Below are 26149 nucleotides of genomic sequence, written 5' to 3'. Positions count from 1 at the left end.
AGGACAATTAATCTGTAGAAATCAGTCTTTTTACCAGGTTACTTCCTGGTCACAAAAGTGAGTTCACCTAAATGATGATATCTGGTTGCAGCTTTCTGCGTCGCCTTTGGTTGTTCATGCTTAGAAGAACAGTACAACTGAAAGGAATCAGTGAAGCTGAACAAATACTGACAAGGGGCTGAAAAGGAAGTCTGTTAAGGGGCTTAGTCGCTCGTTTAACCTTCTGAGTGGAGTTCCAAGTAATATTTATGCTGACATAGGTGTCTGTGATTAAATTATTTGATTTTCAGGGGAGGATGTTTGTTTTGTTCTTCATGCAGGAATAGACCTGATTGCCGCATTTTACGGATGCCTGTACGCAGGCTGTGTGCCAATAACAGTTCGACCTCCACATCCCCAGAACATAGCCACCACGTTACCTACAGTGAAGATGATTGTGGAGGTGAGCAGACACCTGAAAGCGCACCAGTAGATTAAATGGGCAGTGGATTTCCGTAATCTTTAGGAACGGTAACATAAGCGAGTGGTGGTGTAGGTTGAAGAGTTGCATTCCTTCTGAAGATTCGGAATTTTGATGTGTTGCAGAGTCAACACTGCTTGACAACGCACAACCTTCTGACTTCCACTGTTACATTTTGCCACAATTATGCTACTCCTGTTAAGAAATATATTTGAAGCATTTTCATGTATTTAGCTGTATGCCAAGAATGGTAGAATTCCTCACCTGACAACACTACACAGGCTATTGAGAAAATTCCCAGTGGAAAGCTTAGCTTGACCTGATGGTGATTTGTGCCCAGCTCTGTACATCTAATTGTTTTGCAGGCTGAAGCAATTTCAAAGTTCTTTTGTGAAGATGTTGGTCGGTACTTTCTTTCAAGCAGAGAAGTGTTACTCAGATTTTTCATTCAGTGCTTTCTTTTGGTATTTTGGCTTAATCTAATAATGTTTAGTCTTTGTTGTACATAGATAACTGCATTGTGCTTGTTACTGAGGGAAATAAAATGGTTGCAAAGAGGTAGCCTTTTACATCTGGCAGATTCTAATCTATGGAATGGAATTCTGAGTCTCTGAAAAAAAAAAAACAAGCTGAAACATGATTTTAACATTTCTAATTAATGTTTATATTTTCAAGTAATAAGTACTAGAGATAGTTAAAATTTTTGGCTTTCCTTGTGTCATCAGATGGCACAAAGCATCGGTAGAGGTATGAGAAATTGTCTTATTGTCTTCAGAGTTCTCATTAGTTAATATTTTGGCACTCATAGTTTTTAAACATAAGTTGTTAAAATTATAGGAGTGATGTAAAATCTGTTTGGTTTCATGATGAAAAACTAGGACAGGTCTAAACTACCTTGCAATCATAGTCCGTTCAATAAACTAATTTTAAATAAAATGTTGAAATTTATTGGCCATGTTAATCCAGTTTGACTTAAAAGCCTCTCAACTCTGTTTTACACAAAATTTTCTTTCATTTTGGAGAGTTATGACCTTGTAGAAATTAAAATATTGAGGCTATTCCTTCATTGCCAATGCAATCATATAAATTTCCTGGTGTAATGGGGTCAAAGCCTGCTCTGACGTGCTATGTGTCCACCCAGCACCTTTCAAGTCAGTAAGAATGACTTCTGAGCAAAATTTGACCTACATAATTGTGTTTTGGTGATGAACTCATAGTAGCAAAATATAACTGAACATTATTGAGCCCCATCTTGAGCAGTTGCTAACATGTAGCTAAGATGTCTTCTTTCTCCTTCCCACCGTGCCTATGTGTTTACCTCCAACTTGCTGTTCTGCAGGCATGGACATTCTGTATTTCAGTAAACCTCTTGAGAAGGCTAGTAACCACAAGTTCCTTTTGGTTTATGGCCCCACTATGTCCCAAATCAAGATTTTCGTAGATTAAGATTAGCTATATAAGAATGACCTTGCCTTGCCGTGACAGTGACCTGATTAGATTGAGGGATACTGCCGTTGCTTCATTTGCCTTCACTTTTTGCTTGAAATATTTATATTGGCTGTACAGGGAAACTGTGGGGTTAAAGGAAGTAAGTAGAGTTTGAGTCAGTGCTTGTATGCTCCTCATTTCCTTGTGTGCTCTATAAGGTTGACTTCTGTGAGATTACTGTCAAGAGAAGCTGATCTGTGCTGCTAAGTGGTAAAATTGAGTGTATAGATGGTTACTGATTTCCTTAGGCCAAACAGTGTAAATTCAGTGTGCAATGAAATGTCTCAGATTCCTTAAAGAAAAAAATACTCTTTGCATTATTTGCACTGATTAAAAAAGTTTAGGGAAAACAAGAATTTCAGATTTTCCTCTGTACTGTCTTCAGTGATTAACAGTGTTCATATTTATGTTTGTCAGAACATTTCCTTAAATATGTTAATATGTTAATTTTTATAATCAGTAAGAAATATTCTTGTAGTTGCTACTTATGTATTTTTAAAAATAGCAAATCTAAAAGGAGAATACCTTCAGCATGTGCGATCTAAAATTCAGTGCAGATGATATTGGCAGTAAATTCACCATTTCATTTCTTAGTGCCACTTGCACGATTTGTGGTCTAGAGCTACTTTTGCTGATACCGGAAGAGTTCCCAGTGGTTTATCACTAGCACAAGAGCAGGAAATATATTGCTAACATAAAATTGACTTAAGATAGTAAAATTATTCATATAAATGTCAGGCTAGGTTTTGGTTTATGTGAAAATATTGTTTATAAACCAAAATATATTACCATCATATAGGAAATGTTTTAGTCACAGTCTTCTGTCCTGGCATTCTGGGTTGATAACTGATATAATGTGATGGAAAAGTCACGTTCTCACTATTAAAGTGCCTTTAGTTTCATTACAACGCTCTTCTCAAAGTGCAATTTTCATGTAATTTGTAAAACTCACACGACTTTTTTCTGCTTTGTGAGCTGCATTTTTTGTGCATCTTTTCAACTACTGATTGGGAAACATAAGACTAATATACCTGTGTCCTCTTCTGGTAGAAAATAAATCATGGTCTTGCTCATTTTCACGGGAGAATTAATCAGTATGCCATTGCGTTATTATTTATTTCTTAAATCCCTAGGTGAGCCGCTCTGCCTGCTTAATGACTACACAATTAATATGTAAATTGTTACGGTCGCGAGAGGCAGCAGCAGCAGTAGATGTCAGGACGTGGCCTCCAGTACTGGATACAGGTGAGCACTAAGGCGAGGGGACCTCTGTGTCTTCTTTTATCGTTGTATTTGTCAAGCACTCAGAGGTCTGTCTGTCATGGGAGTAAGAGACACACATTTTCTTTCTCTGTTTTCACTAGACGATTTGCCAAAGAAGCGGCCTGCACAGATCTACAAACCTTCTAACCCTGAAATGCTTGCTTACCTTGACTTCAGCGTCTCCACAACTGGCATGCTAGCAGGGGTAAAGGTAGGGACTTCTTGTTAAAGCAGGCATTCCTGCTGTCACACCTGGCAGGCAGGTGGTACGTTGCTCCTGATTGTAACTCCTCTTGATTTTTGGTAACAGAAATTGAATTGCTTTCTCCCTTGCAGTCATTATTTTACTCCATTAACATTAAATTAATTTGTCTATACTCACTATGGTACTGTGTGTGGTGCGTTTAGCCCCGTTGCTCCTCCTCAGACTAAATTTCATTCCAATACCCCTGTGGATAGCCCGCTAGCTTGTCTGCCTGAAGCGTTCTTCAACTGACGCATCTTTTATCTCCATTTTATGAAGGAAATCAGAATCAGTCATCCTTTTTCTACTTGTTCCAGTGCCTATTCATTGTTTCCTCCTTACTGCAACTCAACTACTGGCCATTGGTTTTCAATATTGTCTTGTGACAATATTGTCTATGCGATTAAGGGAACTGCTAATATCTCTGGTACAATACTAGAGTAAACAGCAAAAAATTAATTGATGGATTTGTTTGATGAGCTCAGACATCTTGAGCTCTTTAAATCTCTATTCTGCCATTTTCTCCAGTCCTGTAGACACATTTCATCAAAGCTGTTTTACCTAGCTGCTAGCTTACTATCATTCCAGTGTTGGTTTCACCAACACACAGGCAGAGGTAAAATCAGTCTCTTATTCTTACCTGTTACTTCCTTACTCCTATCTATTGCATATCCAAGGATTATGATTACTTTAGCAGTCTCTGCTGACATGTCACACTTACAGCCTATATTGAATTCCTCATACTCTTTGACATCATCCATCTATTTTCAGAAGCTGTCAGCATACTTTATAAACAAAGAAAGTATCATTTTCCCAGTTTTCAGATGGAGAACTTGAAGCACAGAAGGGTGAAGTGACCAGCCCAAGGTTGACTGATGGTTAAATGGCTGAGCTGGCTGATGGTCACATAGAATCGTAGAATCATAGAATCATAGAATGGTTAGGGTTGGAAGGGACCTTCAAAGGTCATCTAGTCCAGCCCCCCTGCAAGGAGCAGGGACATCCCTGACTAGGTCAGGTTGCTCAGAGCCTCATCCAGCCTAGCCTTGAACGCTTCCAGGGATGGGGCCTCCACCACCTTTCTGGGCAACCTGTTCCAGTGTTCTATAACCCGCATTGTAAAAAATTTTTTCCTAATTTCCAATCTAAATCTACCCCCCTCTATTTTAAAGCCATTACCTCTCGTCCTATTGCAACAGGCCCTACTAAACAGCCTTTCCCCACCTTTCTTGTAGGCCCCCTTGAGGTACTGGAAGACCGCTATCAGGTCTCCCCAGAGCCTCCTCTTCTGCAGGCTGAACAGCCCCAACTCTCTCAGCCTGTCCTCATAAGAGAGGTGCTCCAGCCCTTTTATCATCTTCGTGGCCCTCCTCTGGACCTTCTCCAACTGGTCCATGTCCTTCTTGTGCTGGGGGCTCCAGAACTGGACACAGTACTCCAGGTGGGGTCTCACCAGGGCAGAGTAGAGGGGGAGAATCACCTCCCTTGACCTGCTGGCCATGCTTCTCTTGATGCAGCCCAGGATGCGGTTGGCCTTCTGGGCCGCAAGGGCGCATTGCCTGCTCATGTTAAGCTTCTCATCCACCAGCACTCCCAAGTCCTTCTCCTCAGGGCTGCTGAGGGCTGCTTGACATCTTCAACCAGATCAGGTTGCTCAGATCCTCATCCAGCCTGGCCTTGAATGTTTCCAGGGATGGGGCATCCACCACCTCTCTGGGCAACTTGGGCCAGTATTCTACTATCCTCATTGTAAAATGAGGACATATTGGACACTCTTGGAAAATTCATTTCATCTGGCTTGAAATAGCTACAGTGCCTGCAGATTTGGACTAGTCATTGGGTTCCTCAGTAATCAGCAGAGAGAAGCAAGGACTTTTAGGGTATAATTTGTCTGAGTTACCTGAAATATCTAGTTTTGAAAGGGGTGGATGTCACATAAGTCTTCATTTCTTCTAAAGGGAACCTTAAATGATTGTTTCAGATGCAGTCATCCATATTAAGTCAGGTCTGAATTCCAACTTATCAGACTTGCAGAAATGATTAGTAACTATGCAAAGTCAGTATCTGGAGACCTTCAGAGATAGTCAAAGGCACGGCAAGTCGATTAACCTTTTCTTAATGTGGCTAAAGGGAAATCTGGATAAATCTGTCAAGGAATTCTTGATTAGCTTCTAATATCTGGGTCACAAAGCCTCCAGATCACTGACTCAGCAGGTTTGTGTAAACATTTACCATCTACTAGATCATCACTAGTGATTAATTAATTATGAAAGGATCATAAGAGGCAACGAGACTTGTATTCATAATGCAGTGGTGCTAATTTAATGAAATAGCTAAGCAGCTTCTGGGGCTTCTTAAAAGTTGATAAATGTTTTGTAGTCACTTTGGAAGTTGTACATTCCACTTACATTTACCCTCAACTTTTTCAATACCTTGCACCCAGAATGGTGTAAAAATTCACAGAATAACACCAGTTCTGGACCTAGAAAGTTCAATTGAACCCTGTGTAAAAAAATGGTCTTGATTCAACTAGAGTAGAATTAATCTCTGCAAACTGCAGATGGTCACCGTGTGGACACCTGTTTTGAGCTGGTCCTTTTGCAGCACTTGGAGCATGTCCAGCCTCAGTTATGGTTCTCATTGGCAATGGAGAAAAAGTCACTTCTGGAGCTTTATTCTCCTGTTTACCTAAAGATCAAATAAATTTTACTTTCCAAGTGCCTGTTCCCCTCCATTGACTCTAATGGTGTATAAGGCAGCCAGCTCAGTATGTGGCAGAGATCAAAGGTTAGATGAGTTAAATCCTGTCCTGGCTGTATTTCTACCACGAGTATCTTTCTTGTTATTAACAGAGAGGACAAAGATTAAAATACATAATTCTGTTCCCACTGTAATTAGAATTTCTAAGCCAGGATGGATGAGTGTGGGAAACATCCTAACACTAGGAAAAAAAATCAGAAGAATTTCCTTTTCATCAGGTCTTTTGTTTTTATTTTCTGCTTGTTTTATCTCTCAGAGCTTTCTTACCAAGATTTTAAGAGCCTGTTTCTCAGTTAGGAGCTGGATAAGATGAAGACGTTTTACAGAACCTTTACTAAGTTTATCGGGGATGTTTATCACTAAATGATTAGGTCCTTAGTGCCATTTTGCATGCAAAATCCTCTTCAGTTTAAAAAGTGCATTGCAATTTTTTCTTTATTGTTTTAAGAAATATGTACTTAGAAATGTATTACTGATGATCAACGAAATACTTCAAATTACATTCAGATTTTCTGACATTCCTTTGTTCTTCCAGAAAGTTTAGCTTGTTATCATTACCTTTGCATACAGCTTGGAGCACATCTTTAAACCACTCTCAGCTTTCTCCCTAAGTCATCTATCATTCACTCTGTCTCCCCTCCCCTTTCATGGTTATTTGGATGCCCTCGTGAAGGAAAGTTGTGTTTTCTTAGATATAAATTACATGTGTGTTTACACTGAGCACAAAGTCAATATTTATTTGTTTTCTTTATCCTGTAACTGATTTAAGCACTTGGTGCAGCTTGGGAATGAGCCTTCTGAATGACATAGTTGATCATTTTAATTACTTTGCTGTTGTCTTTCAGATGTCTCATGCAGCCACTAGTGCCTTTTGTCGTTCTATTAAGCTGCAGTGTGAGCTTTATCCCTCCAGAGAAGTCGCTATCTGCTTGGACCCCTACTGTGGACTTGGATTTGTCCTCTGGTGCCTCTGCAGGTGAGATTTCTCCTTAATCTTTCAAAATATCATTTCCATTGTACTATGACACAACAAACTGGATGATGTAAGTGATAAAAGGACGGATGAACAGACCATACCTCTGGGACTGACTTAGGCAATTGGAATTGCTGGCAACTGTATGGAGAGTGCTGTACAGAGAACACGCTTTGTTTGAGTGGGGCATGGCTGTAGGTATTTAAACATAGGAGTGCAGAGCATCAATACAGCTGCTGGTTGACCTCCTGCTGTTTTACTGCTGTCTCTGCAGAGTCTGGCTAGTTTCATTTGATGAAGGCAGTGCTCTACCAGTGTTACCTTAAGGAAGTGGTTTCCTGGTGTCCTCTTTTTCATTCTGTAATCTGAAAGCACAGGTGGATATCGGGGACTTTCTCATTTTTGGGACCCATGGACGTGATTTTTGCAGAGACATGGAAGCGTGTTTTCTTCAGAAGGACACTTCTGTGGCAGTAGCAAAGCTATCAGACAAAAACATTTCTAGTGAAATGCAAATCAGCTTTTTTTTATTAATAAGTTTAGAGAGTTAAAAATTCTGTCAATCTCTATACTCCAGGGAAGTTACAGTTCAGCAGTGAAAGCAGTTCCATTGATTTTTTCTTTTTTTTTTCTTTAATTTAAGTTAGCTGGGTTGATGCAGAGGCAAAGGGGAAGAGCTATGGGAGTGTTAATGGAGCACATTTTTATGTAGACATCTTAGAGTCACAGTAGTCTGACATCTTTGCGCCCTCCATGGGAAGTTTTTTACTGTTAGCAGTACTGCTGTTTTTAGTTACTAAAATGAAGATAACCCAGGGCGATAAAAATACTCTGAATAAACTTTTTACCAGTTTACTAAATACCCGAAGGAAGCATTATTTGATAACAACTACAACAATTTGTTTTCAGCAAGTATTGTTTATTTGAAAGCAAGCTATTGGCCTGTTCTATTGCCCTTTTAAATACTTGTTATTAAATATTAAATCAAATATTAACAGTATTGTGTTATTCATTCTTGATCAGTCTTTCTTAATTTAAGCTATACTTGCCCTAATATTATTTCAGATTTTACACAGAGATTAGAGATTTCTTTGTTTTGAAAAATTTTGTTTCAAAGTCTTATTTCCACAACACAAAAATAATAATATCGAGGCTGCAAAAAAACTCAGGAAAGCTTTCAGAAATTTTGAGATTATAATTAAATCACTCTGTTTAAGTTAATTTTTTTAAATGTTGATTTTTTAAAGTCAGTTGAGTGTTTCTCATGTAGACTTGTGTGTTTCAGCATGCCCCTGTCAACACAGTTAGGCCACCTCTCTGCTCAGGGCTAAGGCAAACCTGCCGTGATGCGTTCGGTGAGACCGAGGAAGGACTGCAGAGCACCGTAGGAGAGTTCAGCTAAGGAGTGTGTTACTGTATGGGATCGTGTTGGGCCATTCAGCATCCAAGAATAACTTCAATCCAGCCTCATGACAGAGCCATAAAATACAGATAAATGTTGACCTATCCCAAACCCAAGTAATTTGTGGTGTCCTTGACTCCCCTGAATCCAGAAATGTTTGTTTCTTCCAGAACCGTATTTGCAACAGATAACCATTTGCTGCCCTTAGATCCTTCCCAATACTGATCGTCTTCAGCCTTTTAGGAGCAGAATATTGTTTATGACTGGCAAGTGAATAAGGCAGCAGACCTCTGGGAGAAAGCAATCAAGGTCTGTGCCCCTCCATAGCTTCTAGAAGGAATAGAATATTTTATACCATTTTCAAAGATGAGAAAGCGAACAAAGGAGTTGAAGGAACTGAGATCAGGCCAGCAATACACTAATTTTATGAACCATGGTGTCAATCTCTTCTTTGTCACTGATCTCCTATTCCTGTAAAACCAGAAAAATTGCAGGCTGCTTGAATTGTGAGTGTCATTTAGAGAAAGCTGACATCAGATACAGCTTCATTAATTCCACTTGCAAACTTAATTTCCATTTCATTACTATTTTAGAAATTAGTATTATCTGATGTGATAGCAAAAAATACATCCTGGAGGTTGTTAGACTCTTACTTTTCATAACTTAAAACTTTGCAACATTGCGTTTTACTCTCTGTAGTTTAGCATACCAAAATCCTCCCCATCATTTTACAGCCCAGATTTCTACCTCAGAGGATTCTACTGTAAAGTTATTATTGCCTGTCACCACTCCCATTAACAAATTAATACTTCTAATGGCGTATGGAAATGAAGTTAGATCTTCAATTTTTTATCAGCTAGGGATTTTGAGAATTAAATAGAACTCTTTGTCTTAGGAGCCCAGCAGGAAGAGAAAGCAACCTCCTGTGCTGGATGCGGTTCAAATGACAAGTACATTTTAATCCTTTTATTAACTAGACCAAAGGAGGCATCGACTGAGGGATTAAAGAAAAACTAACCTTTTATCCCCGTTGTAGGTGCTTAGAAGTTGTGCTGGCCTGCTCCAGTGCGGTGCCCTAGAGTGCCCCATTCTGTGAGGTCAGAGCTACTTAGCAAAGCTGCTGGAGCATGGAGCCAGCCCTTTGGTAAGTTTGGAATATATTGCGTAGTTTTGCAAAGTTTTTATTTTTTAAAAATTTATTATTTTATGGCCTAAAGGGTATAAAATAATAAAGAAAAGAAACCTTGCAAAGCAGAGCAATACGTTAAAAAAAAAAAAGGGATTTACCAAGTTCCCTCAAACTGGCTGCATGCTCCAGCAGGGTTTCCTTGGAACTTTTCTCACTGAACACGTCCTGAGTGTGGCGGCAGTCATCCAGCCCCACGTGAGTTCACAACCCCAGACTTCCTAATTTTAACAGGTTCTTACTAATGACTCAATAAAAGAGTACATTATTTTTGCATTTTTCTCTTTAATGATCACATTTATCCATTTTGAGAGAGTTATCCTAGTATTCTGACTTGCATTGCATTACATTTTAAAATGTATTACATTCTTTAAAAGAAAAAAAAAGTGTCCTCCAATGTTAAAAAAAAAACAGTACTAAATCTCATTGTTCAAAAATACTTCCTGAATTTAAGATCATGTCTTAATGCTGCTCACTGTGGGACAGAAAAGGGCATTCTACAGTTTGTTAGTGAGCATTTACTTAATTGTTGCTGAATGATGCAATAGAATACGAATTTTCCCTGCATTTTAGCCCAGCTGTGCCAACCCAAATGGTCCTGGGAAGGTTTTCCAGGTAAGATGCAGTGAAGTGGCTTTCTCCTGTCCTGCTCCTGCTGTCTCTGTTCATAGCCATAAGCTGAAGTCCCCAGTAATGCTGTTGGGGAGCTTCTGCAGCAAGAAACTGCAGAGTTTCTTGTTAAGCAAGCAGGTGGAACTGTGCAAGAACTAAGCAAGGAATTGCAGCATTAGCATAAGAACTACATTGTAGAAAAGTTCAGTGTTCTAGGGCTCATTAATTATTTTTAGGTTTTTTAGGCTAACTTGAAGGTTTCTGGCAGAGTGAATATTTCGCCTAATTTCCAGCCCATTTATAGCAAAATAAAGAAAAGACTGCATAGAGAATCCTAAATACTGCATCAGAAAAGGAAAATTCTGACACAGAGAGTGAAGGATGTGAACACAGACGATTTTTAAAACTTACTCACCTGCTTTAATTATTTAGATAAAGGGACTTTATGTTGAAATGGCCCTGAGTACCCCAAGTCACACAAAATCACTGTGTGATTCCCGCTCCTGGTGCTGGTGGGTGATGTGTTTGTGCAGTCAACAATGTGCTTCCCAATGAGAAGTTATGCATCAGTTCCCAAGTGCGAAGGAGCAACCTGGAGCCATGCTAGGAAGCTTCCCTTGGGAGGCTCAGAGATTGCTGAAACATGTCTCTGAAAGGGGGGGTTAAAGCCTGTGGAAGACATGCCCGTAAACAAGTTTGAGTTAACCTCTGGCTCTCATTCTGGGCAGACAGCACTGTCCCAGCAGGTCGACAGGCACTACAGGAACAGAGTACTGGCATTCTGGTGTTAACCAAAGACTTATCTATCAGATTGGGATATCAACACCAGAGCTTCAGTTAAAGGAAAGTGCTGGGTTATGGCACCGCTCTCACCAGGTCCCAGCACTCTGATGTGGAAGTTGTAAAGACTGGACCTATTCTCAGCCCCAAGAAGCCCATCAAGATTTTCCTTCCTGGGAAAATCTGCATGCCTTACAGTGATCCCTTTTGCTGTACAGTAGTTAAACTTCTTTGTGAGATATCTCTGTCGCTCCAGTATGAATTGTGTCTCAGCTTACCATGTGCAGTCGTGCTGTTAGTGCACCGTATGCCAGCTGGGCGTCTTTGGACTCTGCAGATGGTGTGAGGTCCTTTGCTTGTTCTCCAAAAGCCCCTTTTCGGTGCACATAGTGGGTCTCCAGACTGAAGATTTAATTTTGGCCTAAGTCCCGTGAAGCCTAGGTCAGACGTATGCCCAAACACTCTTCTTTGTGGCCTGTACCATCCTTTCTACAAGCTCTGGTCCAGATGATTGTGAAGACTTTTGCTCAGTCTCATTCCAGTTCCCTCAGCATGCAGACTCTTTTCACAGACTGTGGGCATAGCAACTCAATTATTTCGAGCCCTGCTAAATGCCCACTTCCCATACCTGTCTCTCATCACCAAATGCCAGATCTCATCTGTAGAAATCTAGAAACAAAATGCATATACTTAGAAGACTCAGCAGTACCTGCCTGCTTCCTGCAGTTAAGTGGGAAAGCAGGTCATATCACCGGAGGAGGACACCAGAAGTAGGGGCAGTGGCAGGTCAGTAGCCTGCCAGAATGCAAATCCAAATCACAGTTGCCGTTTGTCAGCTTTTATTGCCATGCTGAAATTTCTGGAACTATAATAAAACCCCAGACTTTGCTGTTTATGCACCTCAACACAACATGGGGTAAATCCTTGGTTCAGTGGAACACTTAATTACCAATATGTCCTTCCAGGCATCTCCGTATGCTGCCGAAACAGCCTGCCAGGCAGTGGAATCAGCGTGTGATCAGATGGCAGCATCATACCCAAATGCATCCTGGTGCATTTAGCTGGAGTATTCCTGTCCTTGGGCAGCCCTTCCTTAGTGCAGGCAGACAAGGCTCTTCACTTACTGCCAAAATCTAAGGCTTTGTCCACCACGTGAATACTCTTTTTTCCCCAGGTTGCTTTGCAGTCCCCTGAAGGAAGGCAGGATTTCTAAAAGGTGTTCTCCCACCTCAGCTACCACTGCATTTCACTCTGTGTCTGCATCCCAAAAGTCATTGTGTTGAGATGATGCAGGGATGCTCTATAGTCACTCCTTTTTTTGTCTTCTTTTTTGCCTACTCCTTTTGAATTTTCTAAAAATAATGGAAACTGATAAACAGATGTCCAGGTCTGTCAGATAGTCTGTGCAGGTCTGCACTGTGCCTACTCCTGTTACAAGACTTACATCAGGAGATGGAGTTACTTTTGTGAGAATGGATTTCTACAGCAGTGGAAGAAGCAATCTTACCTCAGTTCCTTCCCAGTATTTATATAACTAAATTCTTGCGCCTACTCAACTATATCATATGTTGTTGCAATTTCAGAACAGTAATTTTAGCTTCTACAATGTTTATTTAAACCCCCAACTTCTCCTAATATCCCATCTGTTCCCCCGGATGCCACAGTGTTCACCACAATTTTGTTGCTTCCAATATGAAAATAGCAAAGCTGACAGCTTCACCGTCTCTTGATGACTATTGTGTTTCATGGTGAGATGGAACTGTCTATTTGTTCAGTGCCTCAGTTTCAGGATTAACTCTACGATATCGAGAATGTAGCATCCCTAGCTGTACCTACCAAACATCTCTACCATACCTAGAATTACATGGAGGCAGCACTGACAGAATTTCCTATAGGTTTGCGACATACCTAGCTTTATCCAGCATCTCCAAAGCAGCCTTCCACAACTCCAGTCTGTTCAAATGTGTTGTCCTCTGCTTGGTTGTTAGCGTCCATACTAAGCAAACACCCTCTAACATCTCACAGTGGTTTGAAACCACCAGAGCGGTATAAATGTTTTAACCAGCTGTACAAGGGAGTATCTTTTTATTCTCAGCTTCTCTCCACCAAAGCAGTGACATAAAGCTTCTCAGGGGTTAATGGGGAAGTATAAAGTCTGCAAATTTGGAAGGATATGTGGCTACCAGGAACATTTTGTTGCTTGGAGGATTCACAAAACCTGCATAATGTTTCTGAGATTGATTCAGGGAGGTGAGCCAAGTCATGACTGACATGGTGGCCAGGTGCTGCATGAACCACTTCACCTGTGGAACTGGCACATTCACCCCAGAAATATGTCTTTGTAGTTCTTCTCCTAGCTCCACCAACTGCTCTGGTGAATCAGATTATATTCATGGGTTATTAAACCACAGCTCAGTAGGCAAAGCTGGTGTTGGTCATCAAGTTTCCAGGCATGGTATCTTCTTTCTGTAGGGTTATGAACTGTAGAGAGGAGCAGCACACATCTGAGGTTCTACACCACAGAAAGCTGCCTTCCTGCTAGATATTTCTCACTGCTCTGCAGTTTAATTCACATCTCCTCAATATTTCTGAGGCATTAGAAAACTCAGAAAAGGTACTAGCAACATCTTGATTTATTTCTGTGTAATCAGAGTGATTTTTTTAGTCAAAGTCTGATTATAAAAGTGTTGTTCCCCTCAGTCTGGAGAAGATGGGGTTGGTTTGCATCCGAATCCTCATGCTTTGCTGCATGGCTGTTGGTGGGAGGTTAAGAGCAAACAAAAGTATCTTACTTGTGCAGTGTAAGTTGATCAAGAGACAGAGACAGCTCACGCCCACTCATTAGTGTTTCTGAGGGGGAAAAGATTTGTCTTTGGTCCAAATTCATATTCCCAAATTCCATCATTTTGGACTATTTCCTGGTAAAGTGCACTTGGAATCAATTTTCTGTTCTTCTGCTGAAAGCAATGCAAATTTTTCCTCCCTTACTACATGGAGTTTGTGTGGACACTTTTCAGTACAGGGATAAAGTCTGTTCTTTTGATTTAGATTTTATTTTCAGATCTTCTGTCCAGTTGAATAAGCGGCACTTAATGGATCTTAATGTGGTTCTGAGTAATAATTCTCCCACGTTTGACCCGCTGGCAGCTTGATTATTATTGTGCAGATATTTATTTTTCTCCTGATAGTGGTTGCATCAACTAGAGGAGCTCAGGGCTGGGGAGAACAGGTTGATGCTGAATCTCTATATACCATATTCGTACAGACCCATCTCAGAGCCCATCTCAGGTTCTTACTTGAGTGGTTACAGCTTCCTGTTTGTAAGAATTATGTATTTACCAGATAAATCACACACCTTGATTTATAGTGAGGCCCTAACCTTACATTTATGAAGAGCTAAGACCTTTGATTTTCTCTGAAAACCTTAATAGAATTGGCTGAGAAAGAAAGAATGAAGTAATATTTATGGTAAAAACTGTTAGTACTCCCTAGCTGGGTTTGATCTGTCACTTGAGCTCACGGCATACTCCTTTCAGGCTTGGGTAACTTTGCCAAAGTTTCTTTTCACATGTTTATGAAGCACATGCTCAAGGTTCAGTCATACTTTGTTCTGGTTCCATAAAAGCAACATAAAAGCATAATGCTTCGTTTGACCACCCTGTGCTATAGTCGTTATGTCAAGTGTATCCGAGAACACATCGCTTCCTGGCAAGTCACTGGTCATGAATCATCAAAAGTGGCGTAAATGTGGACAGGCAGTCAAAGATAAAATGTTTACCATATGATAAATTAAATTATTTTAACTGTAGTTCATACATATTCCATGACATCTTCTGGCTCATACTTCGTCAGAGACTTAAGCTATTTGGATTATGAATTGCCATTGTGGCTGGACTTGTACACCTTTTATGCCTTTATCATACCCCGTTAGGACATCCAGGTCACACAGACCTTGTTCTAAATTGCACAGCTTTTGAAAGCACTCTCATCTGGGTTTGGGAGCAGTGGGGGCACTGACTCAGCAAGGAGGGAAGCTGTGTGAGCAGCTCATCTTCAAGAATTGCAGAGGTGTATATCTTCTTCCTAATGTCAGATGTTACAGAGCTGCTCATATTCCTGAAAATAAAGTTCCATTTTGTGTCTTACCTTGGGCACTTGGATTTGAAAACATCGACTTGACTTTACCAAGTTGGCATTTCAAGTTTTCAAATCACGAATCAATTTCTCTCATGTGCATCATAATCTCTGGGGCTTTATGATGCTTTCTCAGAACTTCTATGATTTGGGGGTTTTATGCTATGACCATTCTGATTTGAAATACCTACAAATCACAAATTAAGATGTGAAGGGACTGTAAAATTGATGGTAAATCTGCCTGTCGAAGATTGGTGAAGAACATAGGACCTATGGGAAATAAAGACATCAAATAGGGAATATTTTTTTCCCTTAGGGAGAGTCTTGGGTACCAAAGAAATTAGCTCTGACATAAGTGTTTTCTTCTGGGACCCTGATAAGTGTTTTTCTCAATGCCTGTGCTCACTGGGTATCCAATAAACAAGAGATGTAGTATATTTCAGTTTTTAAAGTTCATAAAACTTTCACAGCAGAAATTTAAAGCCACACGGATTGTTAAATTGGGGCCAGATTTACTCCCTTGAAAATTATTGCAAACCTCTTGCTTGCCTCAGCAGGAGAGAGGCTATTTCCATATTAAGCAATCAAGTACTCTTTTAATCAAGGTATCTTAAAATGGTAATTACTCAATCTTAATTATTTGTCAGCAACACATAATTCTTGTTGATATTATAATACTGTTTATTAGCACCATTAATAACCGAGCTGTTTTGCTCTCTTCAGTACAGTTCTAACAGCAACGTCCACGGTCATATTGAGTAAATTAGTATTTTAGGTGCATTTTCTGTCTGCATTCCTCATGATTCCTCCTAGACTCTGAAGGTATAGCAAAAAACAGAGTTAAACTTCATATTAAACTACTGGACCTGTGGAGCACTGTAAGACATTACGTGGTTCATCCAGTGCTGTGATAAACTTTATAGTCTAGTACCCCATAGCTTGTAAACATCTGCGGACTCAGCCGCTTAGCGTGCATTAACGAATCTTGTGTCTTTGCAGCGTTTATTCAGGACACCAGTCTATTTTGATTCCTCCCTCAGAACTGGAAACCAATCCCGCTCTCTGGCTTCTTGCCGTGAGTCAGTACAAAGTGAGAGACACTTTTTGTTCCTATTCGGTCATGGAGCTTTGTACCAAGGGCCTCGGTTCACAAACAGAGTCGCTGAAGGTGAGTAGTTCTGCCGTCCTGCGTCTCCAGGCGGTGGTGTTTGGGAGCCTTCCCTGCCATGAACAGTTGTGCTCAATGTCTGCGGTGAGGAGAAAATCATCAGAGGCAAGGGCAGCTTCCACAGAGCCCGAGTTATTCCTTGCCAAAGGCTATGTATGAGTATCAGTCATTCTCTCTCAGATCACAAGGCTTTTAAACATCAAGGGAAGGCTTTCATTTACCTAAGCTTTCTGATCTATGTTATAGCCTGTGTTCATAGGCAAGTGTTGGAGAACAGAGGTGTAAACATCCAAGAGACTCAAAGAGTATTATATTGTGTATTATGTTTTATGAATTCCCTGATTGTGAAGTATTAGTTTGGTTTTGGCCCCTGTAGTTAAATAATCTTAAAATTAGTTAATTAGTAGTTGATGTAGTTAAATAATCTAAAAAAACATACTTTAAAGTATTGTATTGCTTTAACCAGATTGTCCTCGTTGTATGGGGAGGGGGTGTATCTTATTTTTCCCTCTAGAATTAAAAGCCAGTTAGCCAGTTACATTTCTGAAATCATCTAGAATTTCCAGTATGCTACTGTAAAAATGCTATTCTATCTTAGGATACTGATATTTATGATGTCTCCAGCCCTTACCATCCTCACTTAATAATTTCCTAATCAGTTTTTCCAAGTTAGACACTGCTTCCTGTTTGCTATTATTCCCTAGCTTTCTGAATTAATGTTGGGAAACAGCATTCCCTCCCTTGAGAATTAGCGTACCCATCTCTTCCTGCGTGCTAACATTGAGATGACAAGCAAGTATGTCTCATCTTCTACAGCTGTTAGACTGTCATCTGGCCATCCAGCCTGCAGGAAAGATGGAAATTATATTGACACCTTAGCCTCTGTTCCACTATTCCTCTTGAATCATAGTACCTACATAACCCACTTATGTACTACTAACTGTGTTTCATTAAATCTGCCCATTTGTGGCCGTTGTTACATTTTGACTTCTTTTTAGGCAAGGGGACTGGACCTTTCACGTGTACGGACATGTGTGGTAGTGGCTGAAGAACGACCTCGGATAGCTCTTACTCAGTCATTTTCAAAATTATTTAAAGACCTTGGTCTCCATCCACGGGCTGTCAGCACATCACTTGGCTGTAGAGTTAACCTGGCAATATGTTTGCAGGTAAGATTTTTCACTCCTTATCTCCAAGTTGTTTTAAGAAAATGGTTTTCAGAAAGAAGCATTCATTATATTTCCTTTGGCTGCTTGGTTGTAGACATACTAAGAAAATGCATGTGGTACTTAATGATCTTGCATATAGAGGCAGTAAATTTCTGTTACTTTGTCAACTATTCATCCCTCTCATGTTGCAGTCATAGCATTTATTCTGCCCATGAATACAGTAATTCAGAAAAGCGCGTTGTAGTGACAGAATGCGTACTCTGTACTCCTAAAAGAGTATTTAGTCATGTAATGTAAAATCCAGTTTCCAAGTGCTTACTTTAGTATGTTACAAAATGGATTCCTTCTGTTTGTAAAATAATTCCAACCATTACTTAATTAACTAGCACACAGTTTATTGCTTACAATGGAAAATTATTTTGCTGCATCTCTTTCATTCTGTTTTGATCCACTAATCAGAAGAAAGTACCCAGGGATAATACAGGATTTAACTTGCATTCTCCAGGAGTCTTTATTGAGTCATGATTTTAAGGACAGATGAGCACTGCTGCTATCTGGTCTGAATTTCTCAATAGCCTCTAGGTTTTCACCCAGTGATAACTGCACCAAGCAAATAGTTTTAGGCTGATCTACAGTATATTATTTTATCTTTCAGGACTCTGAGTGATGAAAGTTAACTTGCCTTTTTATAAGGTGTTCAATTTTTAATTAATTTTTGCCCTATTTTTATTTTAAGTTTATCTGGCTTTAGATTCAGCCAATTTTAATTTTATTACATTTTCCTGATCTAGAACAAAGAATCTCGTTTCTGTCATGACTCTAATACATGTCTTTGATAAAGAATCTTAAGACGTGCTTTCCTCATCTGTGTCTCAATTTTATGACTCCTGATCTCTTTCTGTCCTTCCAAATCTGGTCTCAGAACTTCACATATTATTCCTGTAGTAATGCCACAGGTGACCTACTCAGATGTAATATGATCTCTCACTTAATAATCTTTTAAAATAATGCAAGAATCATCTTCTGCATTGGCAGGGAAGTTCCATATCATTTGGTCACCTGCCATCTCTCTAACCTCTTCAAAGTCACTATCTCCTCAGTAGAACTTGCCTGTACTCTATATGGTACATCCCACATTTCAGATCTGGTCGTTACTCCAAGTTTACATTGAAGGATTTTTCATGCATGTAACATACACAATTGCTGAGGTGTCGAAGCCAGATCTTCTCATAACACTGCAAATAAGGCATTTGCTATTCTTTTGCTGACTGTAAATGTAAAGATTTTTTATTTTATCCAAAAAATGTGACAAATACAGGTTATAGGTTCAGCACAGACCAATATATCTGTGTGTTATGGCTGCCTTAGCCTCTTACTCTGTTCAGCATCACTAAAGAATCCTGGCTTTCATCACAGCTTGGCTAAAAGTGACCTTGTTCAGCGTGTCACCAGAATATGAGTACAGAAGATATGCCACATCTCTAGTACTGCTTACTTTCTCTCTGTCTACCAGCAAAGTATCCCTTCAGCCCAGGGTGACTTTAATTATTGCTATAAAAGATACAACAAGGCAAAGCTGAGCCGGGTTAAAGTCATTCTGTATCCCAGAGGCAGAGTTCTTTAGTTTGACATTCTGTAATTGCTGCCATAAGTATTCTCCAGAAATAAAAGTTTAGGAAAATCTCCTGTATTCTCAAAAGCAGCATTTGGATCCTTCAAAACAGTTTTACCTAATAAAACTTAATAAATAGTCTTGAGAGAAAAATACGTCTCGTACAATAGAAATGTCTATGAACTCAAGCAGCATCTTCTCCCATGTTTCTCCCATGGATTTGATACAAAAAGTACTGACTGAGATTTTGAACTCTCTTCAGCTGAATGTTTCTTTGTAAGAATACAAGCCTCTTTGTTTCTTTCTCCATATCTGGAATCCTGGGTGATGACAAGGCAAAGAGGACAACTCAGAAAACACGCTCTCCCCGTCCTGCTGGGAGGGGAGTGAGCGAGCGGCTGCGTGGGCACTTAGCTGCTGTCTAGGTCAACCCACTGCAAACGTGTAGAAAAGCTGAATACACTCAGAGAAACTGGAAGTCCTAATCAGCATGGAGCTAGGCTGGATTTTTGCTTGACTATGTACATCTATCTTTTGATTGTGTTAACTCCTGAGCTGAAGTTTGCTTCTTAGATGGTTCTTGTCAGAAATTCTTGAAAGAGTTATTGAATCAGACTGTAAAAGTGGATAACTCTCTGAAATAATATTGTTGATGATACTGACTATGAATTTCAGAACGGCACAGAATGAGAGCCTTGAGTGAGGCAATTAACAGCCTGGCTGATCATAAAGCTCAATGTCAGGCTTCACTGAGTTCTACGAAGATGTTGCATCTCAGTTCATAGGACAAACTAGAAGGCACACACACTGTCTAAAGAGTGCTGTGGGTGGAATGAAGAAAAGCCATTTCAGAACAGGCTGTATTTGGTAACGTTACCCTTCCAACTTGAATGATTTTTGAAGCGTTTAAGCCAAGGGTAGTTTGGCAAGTTTTACAGGGGTTTGAAAAATGACTAAAGATGTTACTTACAAGCATCACCACAAAACATGGCATTTTGATAGAGAATATAAAGATTGCATCCTTTGAAGCATCTGGTAGTAGACTCTGCCAAAGACTGGGTACGGAATTAGACTGAATGCTGTTTCCAGACTGTCTGGAAGTTTATGGCTAGTGATATTCCAGAATAGTTTGTGGGCTATTCTATTTTCTGGTCTGAGGAACAAAATTAGTTTTAATCATTGATCAGCAATGTTCCTGAAATTAGCATTGTCTCCAATATGTTCCAGAAATGCATTGTGATTTCTGAATTCTTCACACTGCATAAAAATACTTTTAAAGATGTTGGGGTCAATAGCATCTGCCTTTGCTTTTTTTCCTCCCAATTTGTGTCATCCATGAGATGAGCATGTGGTTCCTGGAACACCATCTTCCACAGGAGTAACTATGATCCAACCTTTTCTATGATCTTTCTAAAATACATATCTACTAGTCACCTTTCTAAACATATCTCAATATTCAGCTATTGACCTGTACCAGCAAAAAGCCTGGTACAGGATTTCTTCTCTATGGGCTGCCTCTAACGCAGCTTGGATGTGATCTTTGATACATTCTTCACTTTACTTCCAATTTCTTGGACAGATGTAACACTCAAGTGTTTCAAGGGGAAGGTATCTTGATTTTTCCAAAAATCTTTTACTGTTGTCTCCAAAAAGAAGAGGGAGGTGTGTGTATACACATGTATGTGTGCGTGTCTGTGTGTGTGTGTATAAAACCTTCACAGCACAATTTGACCTTTTATTAAAGATTACTTTATAAAGTAAATCATTGTAATAATCCCTTTGGTATAAAAGAGACTTAGTCTACCAAATTACCTTAATTTCAGGATTAAGATCACTGTCAGACTAATGCATTGTCATTTGTATTCATTTCCTCTCAAATTTAGAGCAAATTTACTATGTTTCTTTTTATGTAGTCATTTTGAACTAGATTTTTAGAGATGTGCCTTTGAAAATAAGTAATTCTCTCCATCTTTAGGCACTTAAATGCCATTAATATCTGACCTTTTATGGCTGAATAGCCACAGAAAATGGTCCAGGGATTTCTGAGATGAAAAGATTGCATCCAGCATATTTTAATTCTCATTAACTAGCATTTTAGCATTCTCAAGAGAGAGAGAAAAATAGATCTGAAAAGTAGCCTGTTTCTTGGAACAACACAGATGGTTCTCTAGGATTGCAGCTAATTTCCATTTAAACACTTGAAATAAATATTTTTATTTTATTCAATCTGCTACTCAATTTCAGTTGAGGAAAAACTTCTAGAAGTTGTTCATTTTCCTTAATTAACCCTGAGAATGTACTAACAAATCTATCCAAGCTATGGCAGGAGAGCAGAATTCACCTTGCTTCTTTTATGTCACCTCTAAGTGAGACAGCAAGGTTAAGTGAGTTATCTGATATTCATCTATAGTCAGTAGAATCAAATAAATATTTCAAGAGAGAGCTTCATTCAGCCTGTCTCAGGTGCCCATCTTGGGATGGGATTCATCACCATCAAGAGATACTTTCTACTGTACACTGCACGCTTTCTTTGATGGCTGAAGTTAGATGGAATGAATCCTTCCCTCACTATCTAGCTAAGGGAAATTTGTTAGTAAATTTAGGGCTTAAAGTTAATGTTTCTTTTTACCTAGTGATAGATCACACTTTTTTAGGATCTTCCATATTAAAAGTAATAAGTGATACCTCTGCGAAGAGTGCAACAGGAGACCGTGCACTTTTTCGGAGGTGTGACTCACACTTAGCGATGTAGTACGGCTCTGGTTGAGTTCCCTCAGATCCTTCATTTTCCCACCTTTGCCATGAGTCACGGCATGCAGATCTTTTCACAGCTCCAGATTAAGTGTACGTCAAAAATTCTATTTCTGAGCATCGCCGGAGCAGAAGTAGACTCAGAGTGAACACTGAGGCCACATCCTTAGATAGCAAAACAAAACAAAACCCAAAACAGCAGTTATTTTTAATTCTCAGGACTTCTGTTTTTAAATTTGAGGAGGGAAGAAGGGGAGAGCATGCAGCTTGGCAGCGGCCACTGACTTGGTAAGGTGCAGTTTTGACCTGCAGTGTTTTCCCAGAGAATAAAAGCCTGGCATGTTGCAGAGGTTTGCACAGACCAGGGATGGTTCACTAGTGGCAGCTTATGCACGGACAGGAGATTTATTTAGTTTAAGGGATGTTACTTATGATGTACCTGTTTTCAGACAGAAAATGATGTTTGGCCCATTTTATTTCCTTGAACACTCCCTAGCATGTCCTTAGTAAGTATCAGGTACAACAGAAGTCGTGTTCGTTTTTTCCCGCTACCAGCATTACAGATGCTCTCTGTCTCTTTCTCCCAAAATAAATGTGCACAGACAAATTGAGTCAGTCATCTGGTCTTGGCTAAGACTCTGCTTCTTTTGAAACACTTTCACAGCGTCTTAGCTGCAGCTGGCTGCAGAAGGATGATGCTGAGACGTCAACTGCTGTTTCTCAAGCCCGTCCTCAGTTAAAAGCCATGAGAGGCTCTGGTACTCTCAGAGTTCTCTCTGGACCTGCAGTAGGGTCACCGGCAATGAATTGTGTAACTGATGGATTTCAGCAGTTCTCCTGATTTCTTGCAGTTACACTGCAGTGTTCAACCTGGATTATTAATAACATTCCTATTTTGGGACAGCAGTGTAGTAAGCAGATCCATCCTATTTTTTTAAATGCTTCATCTTCCCCCACACCCAGAATAAACCTATTTTAAGATGCTGCTGTGGCAGCTTCCTGTAGTCTTGAACTTTGCTGGAATTCAGAAGTTTGATGAGAGGGGGATGGGACACCAGTGCTCTCAGAGCTGTTTCTTTTCACAAGTCGTAGGGCAAGTCCCACTGCAGCCATCTGGTGTTACATGCTCCACGTGACAGTGGATTCGTCACCACTCTGTTCTGTCTCTTTGCTGCATTATCGATCGTGGTGGAGAACTGATGGGTTTTTATCGGCTTTTAGTTTTACAGTTCTTTATACATATTGCATTGTTTATCATAGCAAATAGACTAAGAATGAAGAATTATTGAACTATGAAGTTACTCCATTTAGTTATGGTCTTCTAGTAATTAGGTTGTGCACAAAGCCTTGATTTTATTTCACTTCAGGAGCAGATTAATCAGTATGAAACAAGGTGTAAGTATCTTTGTCTGTTGTATACTAATTTATTTTTTTTTTCTGAAAAGAGAGCTTACTTTTGATTTCCAGAGGACATCGCTTACAAACTTCTTTTAGTAATGAAATGGCAGACCTGGAACTCCTGTCTCAATGGATGTGCATTAAAATAGCAGGGCCATAATGTTTACTGACTTCTTCACCAAAAACAAACAAAAAATCAGTATGCTAGACACATGTTTTCCACTAACAACGTTGTCTGTAGTGTCCTAAAACCATTTAAGTCTGTTTGTCCAAGGTTAGCAGTCTACAGCTGTCTCTTCTGTTGCTCTACTAAAATGTTGACACCTCATTTTTTACTTTTTTTAACCTTTAATGGTATAATGGTTAATTTGTAAGATTCCTGTATTTGACATTGTTTTTCTTTTTATTTTACTCCCTGCTTTTTGCATTCCTCTCTTTTTTTTCTCCCACTCTTCATTCCCATTTTTTTATTATTATTTTTGTCTTGTGTTACCTTCTTTCCTTCTCTCCCTCATCCCTGCTATTCCTGCTGCTATAGCCTCACAGGCTGGGGAAGCTGGCCGAGCAGGTAGGGGATTTTCATGTTCCCTCAATACCCACCTATCAGCTTCCAACAGTGGGACAGACTAGAAATTGAGTCTGGAGATTCGGGGATTTTCAGATTCTTCTATGAAATTGTAAACAAGTCCAGTATAGCTTTATCTGGATGTAGGTTTCATCAAATATTAGCTATCTGCTGTAACTATTTCATTCACGCTGAAAATAACAAATACCATAGTGATTGTCTTTGATTTTCAAACTTGACTGTTTCCATTATTTTATAAACCAATTCAAGCTTAGTTTTATTTTTAAAGATAACCGATTTTCCCTTGGTTTTGTTTTTTTTTAACTTTGCATATATTTCAAATAAGTTCTCCGCTCAGCACTAGTCTGTTACACTGCTGAGTTTACTAGTAGACTGAAAATTGTGTCGTTAATAGCTAGAGAGGATATTGTATCTTGTATTGTGTATAACAAGCTAAAGAGGCTAACATGCATGTGCAGCTCTGTTACTCTTTTTCTCCTCTGGTGGTGGGTCACGATTAGTATCTGTACGGTAAATATCAATTGGTAGTGGTAACTCTTTTTCCCTTTAGATACAAAAATTATCTATTTGTGGAACTCCGTCGCAATTTTTAGGGCTCAACAGGTTGTGGAACTACCATCCAGCCTTGCAGAAATGCAAAGTTTAGCCCTAGACATTCCTAATGTGAAGAATTCATTATACTTTATAATGTATCCCGGATGGGACAAAAATTATTGGGAGTTGCTGTTGCCTGCTGTTTTAAGTAGTAAAGATTAAATAACCAATAAAGGAGTTCCTGCACCTGTAGATTGCCAGAGTTAGGTGAATTTATCTGCTGAAAAGACAATTTCCAAAGTTCCAGTGTTCCAACATGAAGTTGTGCTTTTCTTTTAGCTTTCTGCTTAGCAGTGACGTGAGGTGAGCAGCAGAGAGAAGAGCCCTAGACTAGCGCATTGCTACTTCACGTGATGTTTGGGGGTGATGAGTTTGAGGTTCCAGATAAGGGAAGATCATAGCAGGTTACAAAACTGCAGCAAAGCTGTGGTTGGAAGGGCCTAAAAGACTATGTCATCTCTGCATGAAAGGAAACTAAAATTATTCTACAGCTTTTCAAGGAACTACATATTGTGACATAAAGCAAGGATTTAAATTATGCAGGGGAAGACTGAAAAGGAACAAGTAATTGCTTACAGACCTTCGGTCCACATTGGTTCATGTCATGCGTGCTACCTTTACTATCTTTAGCTTCAAATATATTCTCTGTTGCATGTATGGAAGACTCTCTGTAAACCATGCTTCACATTCCTGAACCATGTGCTTCTGCCATTAAACTGTGTCTCCTCAGCAATTTCCGCATTCCTTTATATGGCAAAACGTCTTTAACATTTTTTGTATGTATCCACGTGCTGATTACTTGGCCTTTTGTAGCAAATAAAACCTATGTTGACATGTGTTTGGTTAAGTAGTATGGCCGCTTGATGTTTTTCTGAACCCCAAGGTAACAAGTACCTGACGGTAGGTATGTTTTCCAGTGCTCACTCTGATTCTGTAAAGCTGGGCTTTGTTTGATGAATAGCATAAATATAACTTGTCATTTGATTAGCATAATTAGTAGAGAAATGAACATTCGGTTATTTATGGGGTAAAAAGGTTTTATTCTCCCAACCTTCAGGTTCTGATTAGCTGATGTTGTTGTTTACAGGGAACGTCTGGACCAGATCCCACCACAGTGTATGTTGATATGAGGGCACTGAGGCATGACAGGTCGGAACCACCTTTTTCTTTTTCTCTAATACACACAACTAACAGAGTTTCTAGCAAGAAAGCTACTTCAGCACACCTCACAGTCCCTGAAAACCTTTTAATCCTCATAAATAGTTTGTGCTAACTCCTACCAGCGAGTAGACGTAAACATTTTTATTAGTTGGTTAATTAGTTTTACCATTGATAAAACTGAAGCATCTGACATCACCACTGCAATGATTAACAAGATTCCCTGCTTTGATTGCCTTCAGGGTTTCATGACCCTCAGGTGGTGCAGCCTAGCTGGTCCTGTTTGACCTCTGAGCTTCACTGAGGTGTTTCTCCTGGGTTGACAGCTGTTAGCCAATGAGGAGACCATGGGGGGAATTTTGCTGCAATACTTAATGTTGCAAGACTATGAGGGAATGGATTATTGACTTC

General features: G+C 39.6%; 1 protein-coding gene across 5 annotated transcripts in view; it reads left to right on the top strand.

The window, feature by feature from the left end:
- The window catches only part of DIP2C (DIP2 acetate--CoA ligase C (putative)), a 327977-nt gene that overhangs the window by 272432 nt on the left and 29396 nt on the right, over nucleotides 1-26149 (top strand). For 3 of the 5 annotated variants that reach the window (XM_086741903.1, XM_086741901.1, XM_086741899.1), the window contains 8 exons: nucleotides 321-442; nucleotides 3082-3193; nucleotides 3313-3422; nucleotides 7061-7191; nucleotides 16302-16470; nucleotides 17469-17639; nucleotides 23939-23968; nucleotides 25668-25729. In XM_086741903.1, coding sequence (XP_086598029.1) covers nucleotides 321-442; nucleotides 3082-3193; nucleotides 3313-3422; nucleotides 7061-7191; nucleotides 16302-16470; nucleotides 17469-17639; nucleotides 23939-23968; nucleotides 25668-25729 — 907 coding nt within the window. The remainder of the gene's footprint in view (nucleotides 1-320; nucleotides 443-3081; nucleotides 3194-3312; nucleotides 3423-7060; nucleotides 7192-16301; nucleotides 16471-17468; nucleotides 17640-23938; nucleotides 23969-25667; nucleotides 25730-26149) is intronic. The other 2 variants (XM_086741904.1, XM_086741902.1) reach the window with 1 other exon arrangement.

Source organism: Chlamydotis macqueenii, chromosome 2 (genome assembly GCF_036417535.1).
Source record: "Chlamydotis macqueenii isolate bChlMac1 chromosome 2, bChlMac1.mat, whole genome shotgun sequence".
NCBI lineage: Eukaryota > Metazoa > Chordata > Aves > Otidiformes > Otididae > Chlamydotis > Chlamydotis macqueenii.
The sequence above is the reverse complement of the archived record's forward strand: the minus strand, read 5'-3'. Positions and strand labels throughout refer to the sequence as shown.